This window comes from Grammomys surdaster, unplaced genomic scaffold, assembly GCF_004785775.1.
Source record: "Grammomys surdaster isolate TR1022 unplaced genomic scaffold, NIH_TR_1.0 187, whole genome shotgun sequence".
Classification (NCBI taxonomy): domain Eukaryota; kingdom Metazoa; phylum Chordata; class Mammalia; order Rodentia; family Muridae; genus Grammomys; species Grammomys surdaster.
The window spans coordinates 10,363,798-10,378,014 of NW_021604632.1; the positions used below are offsets into that span (position 1 = coordinate 10,363,798).

The following is a 14,217-nucleotide window of genomic DNA, read 5'->3' on the forward strand; positions in this document are numbered from 1 at the left end:
AAGTCCTAGTTCATCTGCAGACATAGTGAAGCCTAGGTAAGGGCCGGCAGATAGATAGGGTGGTGGGTGAAGTGGGACTTGTCCTGTCTGCGAGAACGCTAGGGAACTGGTCATTCCCGGGGTACAGAGTACCCGGATCCAGATCCCCCACAGTACACAGTACAAAGGCCCTTGAGGCCTCCTTCTTGAATGTGGGGTCGGGCTGCCCTTCCAGCCTTTGTGGATTTCCTGCCCTCCCCTTCACGACTGACTCGAGATCACAGGACGCAGGAATATTAAAGGATTTATTTACTTTACACTCACCCTTGACTCTTGGCTCCTACTTGTGCCTACCCTCCCCCCCCCCCAGCTCTGGGGCTCAGAGCTAATGCGAGAGCACAGAGGGGAGGGAGAGCCCAGAATGGACAGAGACAGAGAGGTTGAGAGGGCTCGTGAATATATGGTGCCTGGGATTTTTGTTCTGGATGCTTTCATAGACCCCAATTCCCAAGAAGCGCTATGGTCAACGGAGCCCCTAAAGAAGAGGCTAGCATCTGGGGCGAGCCTGCGCAACTTGCTTAGGCCTTCCCTAGGCTTCGGGTTCGCGCTGTCCTAGAGGTGCGAGATTGCCCAATCACCGCACCAGAGTGGGCCGCCAGGGATGCGGCTCACGCTTCAGTTTGAGCGTATAGCTGCGCAGGCGCGGACAGTGCGCGCGGAAGGCGTCCAGTACCGAGGGTCTCACCACGCAGAAGCAGTGTATCTCTCTCAAGCCCGCGCAGCGCGCCGCCAGCTCCTCCAGCGCGGTGTGCAGCTCGGTGGAAGCGGACGCGCGCACCTCGAGGGCGCGCAAAGTTTCGGCGTAGTGGTGCGCTGCGAAGCGCACCGGTCCTACTGTGTCACCCGAGAGGTTGAGACGCAGCGCAGCCACTGGTATTGCTGGTTGCAGGATGCGCGTCACGGCCTCATCTGGAAGCACAGGCTCCAGCTCCAGCTCCACCTCCAGCCCAGGATGGCGGTATCTCAGCGTCGCCCAGGCTTCGTCAGGCAGAGGGGAAGCACGAGCATCATCGGGGCACGCGCACCTCAGTGCTAGAAGTGCAAAAGGGGCGCGATGCGGAGCGGCTAGCAATTCTAGCGCGGCGCGGGACATACTAGCAAGATGCAGTCCAAGGGCGCGCAGGTGAGGACAGGCCTCCAACAGCTTGAGCACAGAGGTGGGCTGCACGCTGTTCACCAGTGCATGGTTGTCCAGGAAAAGACTGCGGAGCTCGGGACAGCCACCAGCAGCCTTAAGTACCAGAGTGTCGTCCAGCGTGTAGGGCAAGCGGCGCAGGTCGAGGTGGCGCAGCTGGTGAGCAGCTCCGCAGACTGCGTGCACAGCGCCCAGAATGTTGCGGCCCGCATCAAAAAGTGGCTTCTCTCCGCGGCATTCCAAGCGCAGGCCTCGAAGCCTTGGGCAAGCTTGGCTGGCCAGAGCAGTCAGCAACTCGGTGGCCGTTCCGCGACTGGCCTTCTTTGAAGGTTCATATTCCAGCCTTAGGTTGTGAATGTAGTCCAGGCAGGCCCACAGATACGGTGGCAACATGTCTTCCAGCTCACAGTCACAACTTATGTTAGAGCGACACAGAAAGGAATTAGCGGTGTCACCATGAACTTGGAATTAAACTTTTTTAAAAAGATAATGTGTGTGTGTGTGTGTGTGTAGTTGTTTTACCTGCATGTATGACTGTGCACCACAGGTGTGTCTGGTGTCTGAGGAGGCCAGAAGGGTGTGTTAGGATTCCCTAGAGCTAAAATTACAGCTGGTTACTTATGAGCTGCTGAGTAGGTGCTAGGAATTGAACCCAGATCTCCTAGAAGAGCAGCTAGTGCTCTTAACTAAGGAGCCATCTCTATGTGCCCCTCACATTGGGTTCCACCGGCCCCCTTTTTTCTATGACAGGAATTTCCATCCTTTTTTTTTTTTAGAAGACTTCAAAGGTTTCTGCCTGAGGTTGAACCCCCTCCCAGCCGTGTGTGTGTGTGTGTGTGTGTGTGTGTGTGTTATTTAAGGAAGTAGGCATGCTCACTAGTCTGTGGAGATGGGGCAGGGTCTCCAGACCCAAGAGATTAAGTCTCTAAGCCTCAGTTTCCTGTCTGTGCAAAAGAGACACTACTCTCTACCACTACAGGAGATTCTTGTGAGGATTAAATGAGTTAATTTCTTTTTCTTTTTTCTTTTCTTTTTTTTTTGTTTTTTTGTTTTTTGTTTTTTTTTGTTGTTGTTTTTTTGAGACAGGGTTTCTCTGTGTAGCTCTGGCTGTCCTGGAACTCACTCTGTAGACCAGGCTGGCCTCGAACTCAGAAATCCACCTGTCTCTGCCTCCCAAATGCTGGGATTAAAGGCGTGCGCCACCACTGCCTGGCATGAGTTAATTTCTGTAAGGCACTTAGGATACTAGTTGGGGGCTTGGGACAGAGTTCACTTTTGCCTAGCAAACGTGAGACCCTAGGTTCAATCCTCTGTACCGAAAAAAAAAAAAAAGATAATACCAACTGGTATATAACAGGCAGCCAACGAGTGTGTCTTCAGGTATGAAGCTATCTGAGCGGGCAACAGGAAGCAACTCACCTGATACTTGTATCAGACCATACTGCACTGTTGGAGGCAGCCGCAGCCCAGGCCCTGCAGACTCTGGCAGCTACAGCACGGTCCCTGAGAGGCAAGTCACGGAAGATGAGCGCCAACACTTCCTCTGGCAGCTTTTCAACCGGCTCCCCCATGGTGTGGTTGGAGGGGCGGGGCCTGCCGCTCCCAGGGGCTATTTGTGAAAGACGGAGGCTCAGGAAGGATTCCCTAGAGCTAAAATTACAGCTGGGCTCAGGAAGGCGGGTGTACGCTTGTGCACAGTAATCCTGGGAGCCTAGGGGGCGCTATATGGTTTGTAGAGAAGGCAGAGATCCCACGCTATGAGACGGCTCAGCAGACAAAGACACTTGCCAACAACATGGATGACCTGAGTTCAGTCCCTGGGTTCCAGGGGATGAAAGAAAGAACTGATTTCTGAAAGTTGTTCTCTGACCTCCAGGAATGCATGCCTACCCTGACTAGAGCACTTCCATACACACACACACACACACAAACACGAACAAACAAACAAAAAGTTTAGAAAACACAACATAAAAATTGGACTGGAGGCACGGCTCAGCAGCTAAAAGCAAGCAAACAAACAAACAAACAACACCCTGGCTGTACTTGCAGAGGACCCAGGTTCACTTTCCAACACCCGACATGTGGCTCACAATTACCCTTCATTCCAGTTCCAGAAGATCTGACGCCCTCTTCTAGCCTCTGTGGGTGCCAGAGGCACACACAGTGCACAGACATACATGCACATAAACACTCATACACATAAAACATGTAAATCTAAAAATTATGTTTTTAAGACAAGTTACTGGAGAGAGAGCCCGTCGGTTAAGAGCATCTGTTGCTCTCAAAGAAGGTAGGAATTTGGTTCCCAGCACCTCCATAAAAACTGTCTATAGCTATAGGTCAAGGAGATCTAACAACTTCTAGCCTCAGTGGCTCTGCACGCTCATGTGACTCAGACATATGTGTAAACCCATATACATTAAATAAATTAGTTACTTAAAAAAAGAAAATGCAGAGGTCTCTGTTCAGAACATTAAATCTCCCTAAAGGGTTAAAGGTGTAGTTCCAGTGGTTGTGCCTACACACACACACACACACACACACACACACTTTGTCATCTCTCTCTTCTTTTTCTCTTTTCTCATCTCTGCCGTGTAGCCCTGGCTGGTATTGAACTTGAGATACTCCTGCCTCAGTGGTTTGGTTTTTCTTTTTTTTAAAAGACAGGATCTCACTATGTAGCTTTGGCTGGCCTGGAACTCACTATGTAGACCAGGCTGGCCTTGAACTCACAGAGATCCACTTGCCTCTGCCCGGGAATGCTGTGGTTAAAGGTGTGTACCACCAAGCCTAGCCTTCACTGGTTCTTTAAACTACTTTCTCATTTGTTGAACAAATGAGAAGTAGATTTCAAGTTGAGGAATTCTGTCCAGGAGAAACTGACTGCTGGGTAAATCAGGCGCGAATAGTAGAGAATATTTTTGTTGTTTCTTTCTTTTTGTCTGAAATGACAAGCCAATCAGGAAGTGGTAATGCACATACGTGACCCAGAAGGGGAGGCTCCTTTACACTGCCTCCACCCCCTAGAAACAGACTGACTTCCTGCCTGCTTTCTGTGACAGACCTGTGATAAAATGCTTGTGGCTCTGTCTGGAACCGGACCACTCTGGCACCTTGAGTGGCTGTTGTTCAAGTTAGGACCTTGACCCTGAGCAGCCCAGATTCCTGCTAGCTAACAAAGATTCGGGTGGAACCCTGACACACTCCAGACACAGTGTGTCTGCAGACACACTCAAGAGCTTGGGTGTTAGGAAGAGGGTGGGATTGTTGGAATCTGTGCGTTTTCTCTGAAGTTGCCAGTTTTGCCTCAAGGTGCTGTAAGGTTTTTGTAAAGGTTCACTCCACTTGCTGTTTAATTTCCCCAATGACTTCCAGGCGTACGGTCTCTCGTGGAATTTACCTCAAGTATATTCTAGAGTTAGGCTTGTCCTATACTCCGAGCTAGGCTTGTCTTGGAACCATGGCACCCCATTTTCAGTGCTAAAGACTAGCAGAGATTAGATTATCAAATCAAATTCCTAGGGGGCGCCAGAAAAATTCTCATCTCCGGGAGATGCCCTCTGATTGAACCCCAGGAACTGACTTAAATTTGGCGGCTCACACTCTGGTGCCCTTTCGGCTTCAAAAACTCCAAGCCGCTAACGTCCTGTCCAGTGGGCAGTTCGTCCTGCCATCTAACCTTGGGTGTCGTTATCTTACCTGCTCAGCGGACTAGGTGGGCTTTGCCTGGAGACAGGGGACTGGCCACGGAGGACAGCTAGGGCAGGAAGGAGAGGCCCTGGGCGGAGAAGGCGGGACGCGCGGGCGGACTCAGCGACTGGGACTGGGGCACCGCCCCTGCGTCTCCGCGCACACCCGGAAGCCGCGCGCAGCGGAGCCAGGAGAGTGTGTGGCGGCCAGGTTAGTGCGGAGAGTGGGTGGGCTCCCTCGGTGCAGCCCGAGCAAGGAGAGAGATCTGGCTTCTCGAGGGTGAGCAGCGCGCGGTGGTGACACGTGGTTGCTGGCCAGCTAGTGGCAGTGGCCGGTCAGATTGTTTTGGTGGGAGGCGCGAGGGGCTTCGGACTTCCACTTTCTCTGGTTTCTTGTTTCTATTAAGGGTTTCTGGTGGGTGTCAGGGACCTGCGGACGAGAAGGATGCGGCTGAAGGGCTGGCCGGGAACGGTTCTGAGAACCCTCTTCCTGTCTGAGCCCAGTCGTGCGCGAACCCCCGGTTTGAAGGCGGGGTAGTGGGCAGACTGGGAACCTCCCTCTGGCAGGTCGCGTACTGCGCAGCCAGGAGCAGCCAAGCAGGGGGCGTGTCCTGATGGTCTGGGAATCTCAAACTTTCATTGAGTTGGGAGCCAAGCCCTTCCACCTAGCCAGAAGTGGGGCTACCTGCGGACTGTTACATGTTAATGAGACCGGGCATCTGGGTAGAGGCGTTTGTTCTGGAACCCAGCCTAGAAGCCTCCCGGTGGGTGATAGAGCTTTCAATGGAAGGATGCCAAGAAGGATTCTTTTTTTCTTTTTGTTTTTAGAGACAGGGTTTCTCTGTGTAGCCCTGGCTATCCTGGAACGCACTCTGTAGACCAGGATGGCCTCGAACTCACAGACAGCTGCCTGTGTCTGCCTCCTGAGTGCTGAAATTAAAGGGGTGCACCACTACCACCTGGTTCTGGGAAGGATTCTTAAGGGAACAGTGAGATACCAGTTCCCTCCATCCTATCTGTCTTATTACCTCACTTCTCCAACTCCAGGGGACTCCAGCGCGGCCATCTCCCCTATTTGCTCAATACTTGTGAATTTACATATCGATTACTCTGCCATCTCCAGCTCTCCAGTACTTGTGCCTGACGAGCCTGATGGATAGTATCCCGACACACACCAGTACGGTCCCAAGTCTCTTCCTACCCCTTGGGATGGGGCCATATTCATCGGATAGAAGGATAGGAAAGTGAAGTAGGTGTTTCAAGAATCACCGCGCTACTTCTTAGGCGTCCTTACTTGTTTTATTCCTCCGTAGCTGAAGTTTCGTCTTGATTTGTTGTTGCCTTACATTTTACGAAAGACATTTACGGGCTGGGGTGGGGCTCAGTGGCTGAGAACTTGGCTACCATACACATGGTTCAGGGTTCAATCCCAAGTACGGAAGCGACTGGAGCTCTGCCCTCTAGTACAGGCTGGCTCCAACTTCCTGGTGTCCTTGCCCCCCTGGTTCCTGGGGGCTGAGCTTTCAGGTAGGATGCCATCACCTCAAGTTCTCTTCTCCTCTCTTTTCTTTGTTGTCTTATTGAACCAGGATCTTATGGTGTAGACTCAGAGATCTGACTGCCTCTGCCTCCTGAATGCTGGGATTAAAGGCAAGTTTCATTACAATCCACCTCTGTTTTTTTTTTTTTTTAATAAGAAACATGTCTTTTGCCAGGCAGTAGTGGTGCACACCTTTAATCCCAGCACTGAGGAGGAAGAGGCAGGTGGATTTCTTGAGTTTGAGGACAGCCTGATCTACAGAATGAGATCCAGGACAGCCAGGGGTACCTTGTCTCAAAAAGCAAACAAAAACTCCAACCAACAACCAAAAACAAACAAACAAACAAACAAACAAAAAAATCTGTGTCCCCTATGCGTAGACCTAGATAGGGCCATGGAGAATTCATCATTTCCCTCCACAAGGTCTCTATGCTGCCCTGCCCAGGTGCTTTCTTCGGCCCTCCACTAGAGGTTTAGAAACAAGATTGTGACAGGAGACGGATGGAAGTGATCCTAGCATTGAGGGGCTCTGCTGTTACGTGGACAGTTAGGGAATCTGTGTAGAAATAGCGGAAGAAAACCAGGGCCTAATAGCAAAGTAGAGTGACTTAGCTTACACAACTGAGCAGTCAGAGATGGCTGGATCTGTGGTTCAGAGTGTCTGTCCTCAAGCGGGCATGGTGGCACATGGACTCGGGAGGTAGAGGCAGAGGCAGAGGCAGAGGCAGAGGCAGAGGCAGAGGCAGAGGCAGAGGCAGAGGCAGAGGCAGAGGCAGTCAACTCTCTGTGAGTTAGAGGCCAGCTTTCTATAAAGGGAATCCAGGTTAGCCAGGTCTTGTTATACAGAGAAATCCAGTCTTGAAACCCTCCTCCCCCCAAAAAGAGTGTCCTGAGATGGAATATACGGCTAACAGTTAAGAGCACTGTCAGCTCTTCCAGAGGACCCAAGTTAGATTCCCAGCACCCTCACTGTGGCCCACAACCGCCTGGAACTCCAGACCCAGAAAAATCTGATGCCCTTTTCTGGCCTTCATGGGCACCAGACATGCATGTGCTACATAGGAAATCATGCAGGCAAACCAATAAAAAAATAAGAGTGTATGTCCCGCCAGGTGTGGTAGCTCATGCTTTTAGTCCCAGCACTTGGGAATCAGAGCATGCAGATCTCTGTGAGTTGGAGGCCAACCTGCTTTACATAGTAAGTTCCAGGCCAAGCCTGTCCATCATAGACATAGACCCTGTCTCAAAAAAAAAAAAAAAATGTCCTCATCTCTTGGCTTTATTTCCTTCCATGTAGACTTCCTCCTTCCCTTAGATAGGTTCTTCCTAAGCAGGAGACAGAGAACTATTGTGTCCCTCTAATTCCACACCAAAGATGGGGAAGTTAGTGCCTCTTCCTTTATGGTCCACCCAGCAATGCAGAACTGGGTGTCATTACTCCAGTTTGAGCCTGTATCAAGTTCTGACTGGTTCCGAAGAGTGGTGAGTGGGATGTGTAGACTAGTCAGCCTTGCTTTCACATTCGAACTTGGATCTAGGCAGGGACGGTAGGTGGAGCCAGGTATGGGGGAGTGAGGGCGGTGCTTTTGACCTGCAAAGACATGAGTCTCCTTGGTTCTGAAGCATGAACACAATCCAGAAGGAAGATGGCTTTTGTCAGCTTTAGTAAGAGAAACATATTGGCCTAGGGCCGGCTGGGCAGTAGTGGCGCACACCTTTAATCCCAGCACTTGGGAGGCAGAGGCAGGTGGATTTCTGAGTTCAAGGCCAGCCTGGTTTACAGAGTGAGTTCCAGGACAGCCAGGGCTACACAGAGAAACCCTGTCTCAAAAAACCTAAAAAAGAAAAAAAAAAAAAAAAAAATTGGCCTAGGGCCTACTTCAGGGCCCACCTCTGTTCTGCTGTTACTGTGACCTTAGACTTTTTGTCTAAGGCAATGGAGGGACAATCTTGGATTCATGTCTAGGTTGAGTTAGGCAGGACTATGAGAAGAGTCAAGAGCTGGGGACTGTGTGGAAGGACAGCTGGACCATGTGAGACTGGATAGCTGTTTCCAAGTCTGGAGATGACCTATTTGCATCTCTAGGAGGCAAGATGGCAGCTGGTCAGAATGGCCATGAGGAGTGGGTGGGCAGTGCATACCTGTTTTTGGAGTCTGCGGTAGACAAGGTGGTCCTGTCTGAAGCCTATACAGATCCCAAGAAGAAGGCGGCAATATACAAGGCTCTGCAGACTGCATTGTCAGGTGTGTGGCTGGACAGGTGTAGTGATGCTGGGACTTTGTGGGAGGGACTGCGATTGAGGGCCCACTTCTTTGCTTTGTGGATTTAGGCTCAGACACCTTTAAGAAAAAGAGTATTGGGGTGAGGGGTTGGAAGAGGGATGAGGAGAGAGGGAGCACTTCCGGCTGTGTGGGGTCTGCAACCTTTCTTTCCTTATTGTGCATGTGTCCGTGGGTGCAGACATTTGTACATTTGTCTGTGTCGACCAGAGATCCACGTGTTTCTCTTCTAATGCCACCTTGTTTTACACCCGTCCTCACTTCCGGGCAGCCAGTTCTCTTTGCTACTAATTGCACTTTTCCGTCTTCTCTTCCTCTCCCACTGCAGCATTCCTTGCCCATACTCCTTCCCTAGTACCTACCCTTTCTGTTCCCTTTCTGGGCAGAGAGCACTAGAGGCTGACTTTGGGGGTTGGGAGAGTAGGCCGACTCTGGCTTAGCTTCCTCCTCTGGTTGCTTGGAGAAAAGTCCTGTTTGGGGGACAGCGAGTGGCCTGACTGCTCGCCTCCGCAGAGAGTGGGGACAGTCCTGACGTACTGCAGATCCTCAAGATCCACTGCAGCGACCCTCAGCTCATCGTCCAGTTGCGTTTCTGCGGGCGCCTGCTGTGCGGCCGCTTCCTCCAGGCCTACCGCGAGGGGGCGCTGCGCACCGCGCTGCAGAGGTGCATGGCCGCGGCGCTTGCCCAGGAAGCGATGCGATTGCAACTGGAGTTGCGTGCTGGGGCGGAGCAGCTGGACAGTTGGCTGACCGATGAAGAGCGCTGTCTGAATTACATCTTAGCCCAGAAGGTGCTGCCGTCTGTAGTTAGGATGGGATGGGCGGGGATTTGCGGCCCAAAGCCGCACTTACTGTGCACCTCTTCGCGCAGCCCGACCGGCTCAGGGACGAGGAACTCGCGGAGCTGGAGGATGAGCTCTGCAAACTGACCTGTGACTGCGCTGGCCAGGGTGGAGCCACACAGGTAGCTCCAGCGAGTTCGAAGTCCCTGGTTTCATCTCCGACCGAGGAGAAGCCACTGCCGGCCGCCTGCCAGACTTTTCTGTTCCATGGTCAGCCCATAGGTGAGGTTCACCAGCAGAAGCGGGGTCACCAGCAGGTCGATCTGAGCTGGAGCAGGGCTGGGCCCAGGTATCCGCAGGCAGGTGCGGGAGGGTGCGGGCTCCAGGGATCCGGTGCACACTCACCTCTTCTCGCTTCCTCCGCAGTGAACCGGCCACTGAATCTGCAAGACCAGCAGACGTTCGCGCGCTCAGTGGGCCTCAAGTGGCGCAGGGTGGGGCGCTCGCTGCAGCGTAGCTGTCGAGCACTGAGAGACCCTGCCCTCGACTCGCTGGCCTACGAGTATGAGCGCGATGGGCTATATGAGCAGGCCTTCCAGCTGCTGCGCCGGTTCATACAAGCCGAGGGCCGCCGCGCCACATTGCAGCGCCTGGTGGAGGCGCTGGAGGAGAATGAGCTCACTAGTCTAGCAGAGGATCTGCTGGGCCAGGCGGAGCCGGATGACGGCCTGGCTTAAGTCTAGTACTGTGGAAAAGGGCGGTCAACCAGTTTTTGGAACCCATGGGTAGTTGTTGGGGTCTTTTTACTGCGGATGTTGCTACTGCTGGCCACTTTCCATCCACTGGACTCGGAGAGCATACAAACTCCCCTACCTAGCTGAGCGGCTGGAGTGGAACTAACTGCTCTCCCCCTCAACCCCCACCGCCCCCAGGAACCAGATAAGCACCGCAGGGGTGCATCACTGATGATCATATAAAAAGAGGACTTCCCGCAAAAACCCACTAAGTACCTGGACCTTCTGAAACCTAGATGTCATTCAAGGTGCTACAAAAAGTGTCTTGAGCGGGATGGCACGATTTTCCCTGCCCTTGCCTGGTATTCATCGTGGGACCTAAGCACTTTGCAACGAAAATAAAATGTAACCCTTTTACAGACTTGTAGAAATACCGAGGTCTAGTTCTGGTTGGTTAGTCACCTTCAGTGGAATAGTGAGTCAGGTCAAGTAGGGAGTGGAGAGAGGGGCAGGGTTCTGGGTACAGCAGGCTCAGGTGGGATCTTGAGGAAGGTGAGAGGGAGGGGTTGCTTCCTGTCCTGTTAGTGAAGGATAACGGGGGCAGGGGTGTGTGTGTGTGTGGGGTTGGTGAACCATCGTATACTTTGGGTTTGGGGTGTGTGTGTGATCTTTTCAGTATGTGCTTAAAACATCTACAGTGTGCCTGAATTAGAAAATTAAATTAAAATTTCAGCCAGGCGGCGGTGCACGCCTTTAATCCTAGCATTTTGAGGCAGAGTCAGGAGGATCTCTGTTACAGGCTGGTAGGTCTGGTCTACAGAGTGAGTTCCAAGACAGCCAAGATTTTGTTCCCTGTTTCTACTGAGGTCTTTGCCCTTGTTTCCATGGAGACGGAAGCATATAAGATTCAGACATTTTACATACCATGTAGCATTCAGGAGGTTGAGGCAGGAGGATTGTTTCAATTTGGAAGCCAGCATGAGCTACATATTGAGGCACCCCCCCCCCAAACCAAACCAAAAGCAAACAGACGATCTGGGCTTCCCCACTCTCCCTGCCCCAGGATTTCCAACTAGCTTACATTGTTACTACATTCAACCTTCAAAGTTTATTTAAGGTGGGAGGCTAGCCTAGTGAACTTAATTCTGCATTACACATACTCAAAAACGCTTGTTGTCCCATTGATCTTTGTGGTAGTGAGGATATGACCAAGGTCCTGAGGAAAGTTCTACCACTGAGCTACATTCTGCCTCTTGTTTTTTTGTTTTTGTTTGGTTGGTTGGTTTTTTGTTTGTTTTTGAGACAATCTCATTATGTAGCCCAGGCTGGCTTTGAACTCATGATTCTCCATCCAGATGCTTCTAACTCCTGAGTGCTGTGATTATAGATGTGTGCCCCAAATGTGCTAGAAAATCTTTTCTTAAAAAAAAAAAAAATCACCGGGCGGTGGTGGCACACGCCTTTAATCCCAGCACTTGGGAGGCAGAGGCAGGCAGATTTCTGAGTTCGAGGCCAGCCTGGTCTACCGAGTGAGTTCCAGGACAGCCAGGGCTACACAGAGAAACCCTGTCTCAAAAAAAAAACCAAAAAAACAAAAATCACCTTGGGACCTGGTCGTGGTGGCATATCTATAATCCCAGCACTTAATTGGCAGGTGGGTCCCTTTGAGTTTGAGGCCAGCCTGAGCTAATTAGTGAGTTCCAGGTTAGCCTGGGTTAGGGTTCTGGCTCAGGCACTCGAAACCACATGAACATGAACACACATGCACACACACACACACACACACACAATCTTCAGGGGTTGGAAAGATGGTTTTGTGGTTCTTGATCAAGGTTAGATTTCCAGGAACTACATGGCAGTTCACAACCATCTGTAACTTCATTTACAGAAAAATCTTTACACAGAAAAAATCTTTAACAAGAATGTGATTTAGGCCTTCAGTTTCCTATGGACACACAGCAATTATTAAGAATCAACTATTAAGTGTGGGTCTCTCTCACCCCTTCTCTCAGACAGAGCCTCATATGTAGCCCTGGCTGTCCTGGAACTCACTATGTAGACCAGGCTGGCTTTGAACTTGGAGATCCACTTGCCACTAAGTGCTGAGATTAAAGGCTTGCACCACCATGTCTAGCCTACGGGCTCTGTTGCTTCTCTCTCTCTCTCTCTCTCTCTCTCTCTCTCTCTCTCTCTCTCTCTGTCTCTCTCTCTCTGTGCATTGGTGTTTTGAGGCACACATGTCCATGTGAGGGTGTCACATCACGTGGAGCTGGATTACAGACTGTTGTGAACTGCCATTTGGGTGTTGGGAATTGAACCCAGGTCCTCAAGAGCAGCCAGTGCTCTTAACCACTGAGTCATCTCTCCAGCCCATGGATTCTGTTTCTTAACCTCAAGTTAAACCTTTGTCTTCCTCCTGCTCTTCTGAGACTTCACTTTTTTGTCTTTTACTGCCTTCTACAGGACACCCAAGCCTAATTTTAAAAAAAGAACAAGGAATGCATACGTAAATGCCCCTTACTGCCAAACAGTTGCTGTGGGGGAGGAAGTACAGAGCAGCTGCTCCACCTCCTGACTTCATACACCACACTTGCACGTCTGTGTGAGCATGTGTGCACACCCATCCAGGACGTTCCTCCTTCAGTGGCTGTTTAGAGATTCCAGAGCTTGGATTTTGCCCTTTCCCCCTATTCTGAGACAATGTCTCATGTAGCTCAGGTTGGCATCAAGTTTCCTGTGAAACCAAGAGTGACCCTGAACTTCTGATCCTCCTGAGTGGTGCTGGGGTTACAGGCATGTTACCACCTTCCCTAGTTTATAGAATGCTGAGGCTTAAACTCGGGGCTTCTCACATGCTAGGTCTGCACTCTACAAACTGAGTTCCATCCGCAGCCTTCCAGAGTATGGATTTTATAACAAGGCCAGTGAGACATCTTTGAAAGCATTTGGGAAGGAAGCCTGGAGGGGAGAGAGACAGAGAGGCCAAGGCAGTGACTGCAGAGATAGAAAATGGGATGAACATCAACTGTTTGGGAGGAAGAATGCAACAGGCCCGTGTCCTTGGCTGAGGACTGGGATAAGCTGATGATCAGGAGTCTGTGTCTGCCAGTGGGATGAAGGCCTGGGGGAGGCCCTGACCGCTCTATTCACTGACAATGATTTTCCTGCAGGACCTTCGGATGAACCTGGAGCCTAGCTATCTCTATAGTTCTGAATTGAGGAAGCCAATCAAGAATGGAGCTAGGAAGAGTAGTGCAGGCTTGTAATCCCAACACTTTGGAGAATGAGGTAGGCAGGTCATTAGCTTGAGGCTATGCAGGGTACACAGTATAGCCTGTCCTCAAAAACCTAAAAGACTAGTGGGCAGGTAAGAGTGGGTTCAAAGAGGTAGGAAAACCAGGGGACCATGAAAACAGGGGACAGCCTACCTTGGCTCAATGGGCCCTTCTAGAAGCCTCCCCCAAACACCAGTCCCTGACAGCTCAAACTATACCGCAGAGGCAACAGCATGGACATTACTACCCTCAAAGATGCAATGTCAGGGAGCAGGAAAGTCTAGACTGAATCTGGGCATGGAGAGACAAGAAAGAAGTGCTTGCCTGGGAAGTTACTATGAGCAGAAGTGGTTCCATTTCCTGTATCCAGTGGATGAAGGGAGCAAAGAAGGGCTGGGTGGGAGATTCCTGGGAGCAGCACTTGCTGGCTGTGTCATCCTGGGGCAAGTCACTTAACTAAGTCACTCATTAAGTATTGGTCCTCTTTGGGTGAACTGCTGGCAAGTCTGAAGAAACAGAACTTGCTGTCTTGATTGCTGTGGTGTGTATGGTTATGTTTTATTGGTGGTAAGTAGGGCAGAGTTCGGAGTAAGGAGACAGCTTCATATTATTGGGGCAATTTGTGGCTCCTGCTTGGTGAACCAGGGCTCCTGAAAGAGATTTTCTGAAATATGGCCCTGGATGGTGGCCAGAAGAGCTGAAAGTTAAAACACTCAGGCCTACGGGCTTGGGACCCATCAGC

The 14,217-nt window shown here is 51.1% G+C and overlaps 2 protein-coding genes across 5 annotated transcripts; one reads left to right on the forward strand and one right to left on the reverse strand.

Moving 5' to 3' along the window:
* Positions 1–266: 266 nt before the first annotated feature.
* Positions 267–4,930, reverse strand: Fbxl8 (F-box and leucine rich repeat protein 8). Its single transcript, XM_028768735.1, has 3 exons — positions 4,874–4,930; positions 2,594–2,895; positions 267–1,589 (listed from the first exon to the last, which is right to left on the reverse strand). Exons 2-3 carry the CDS (start codon positions 2,743–2,745, stop codon positions 614–616), a joined length of 1,128 nt encoding a protein of 375 aa, XP_028624568.1. The 5' UTR covers positions 2,746–2,895; positions 4,874–4,930; the 3' UTR covers positions 267–613.
* Positions 4,931–5,037: 107 nt separating this feature from the next.
* On the forward strand, positions 5,038–10,631 carry Tradd (TNFRSF1A associated via death domain). 4 transcript variants are annotated; one of them, XM_028768582.1, is made up of 5 exons: positions 5,038–5,074; positions 8,490–8,648; positions 9,198–9,475; positions 9,556–9,748; positions 9,893–10,631. In XM_028768582.1, exons 2-5 carry the CDS (start codon positions 8,498–8,500, stop codon positions 10,201–10,203), a joined length of 933 nt encoding a protein of 310 aa, XP_028624415.1. In that variant the 5' UTR covers positions 5,038–5,074; positions 8,490–8,497; the 3' UTR covers positions 10,204–10,631. The 4 variants fall into 4 exon arrangements, with proteins under 4 accessions (XP_028624415.1, XP_028624417.1, XP_028624414.1 ...); XM_028768584.1 differs by having other exon boundaries at positions 5,060–5,143; XM_028768581.1 differs by lacking the exon at positions 5,038–5,074 and adding an exon at positions 5,170–6,040.
* The last annotated feature ends 3,586 nt before the right edge of the window (positions 10,632–14,217 follow it).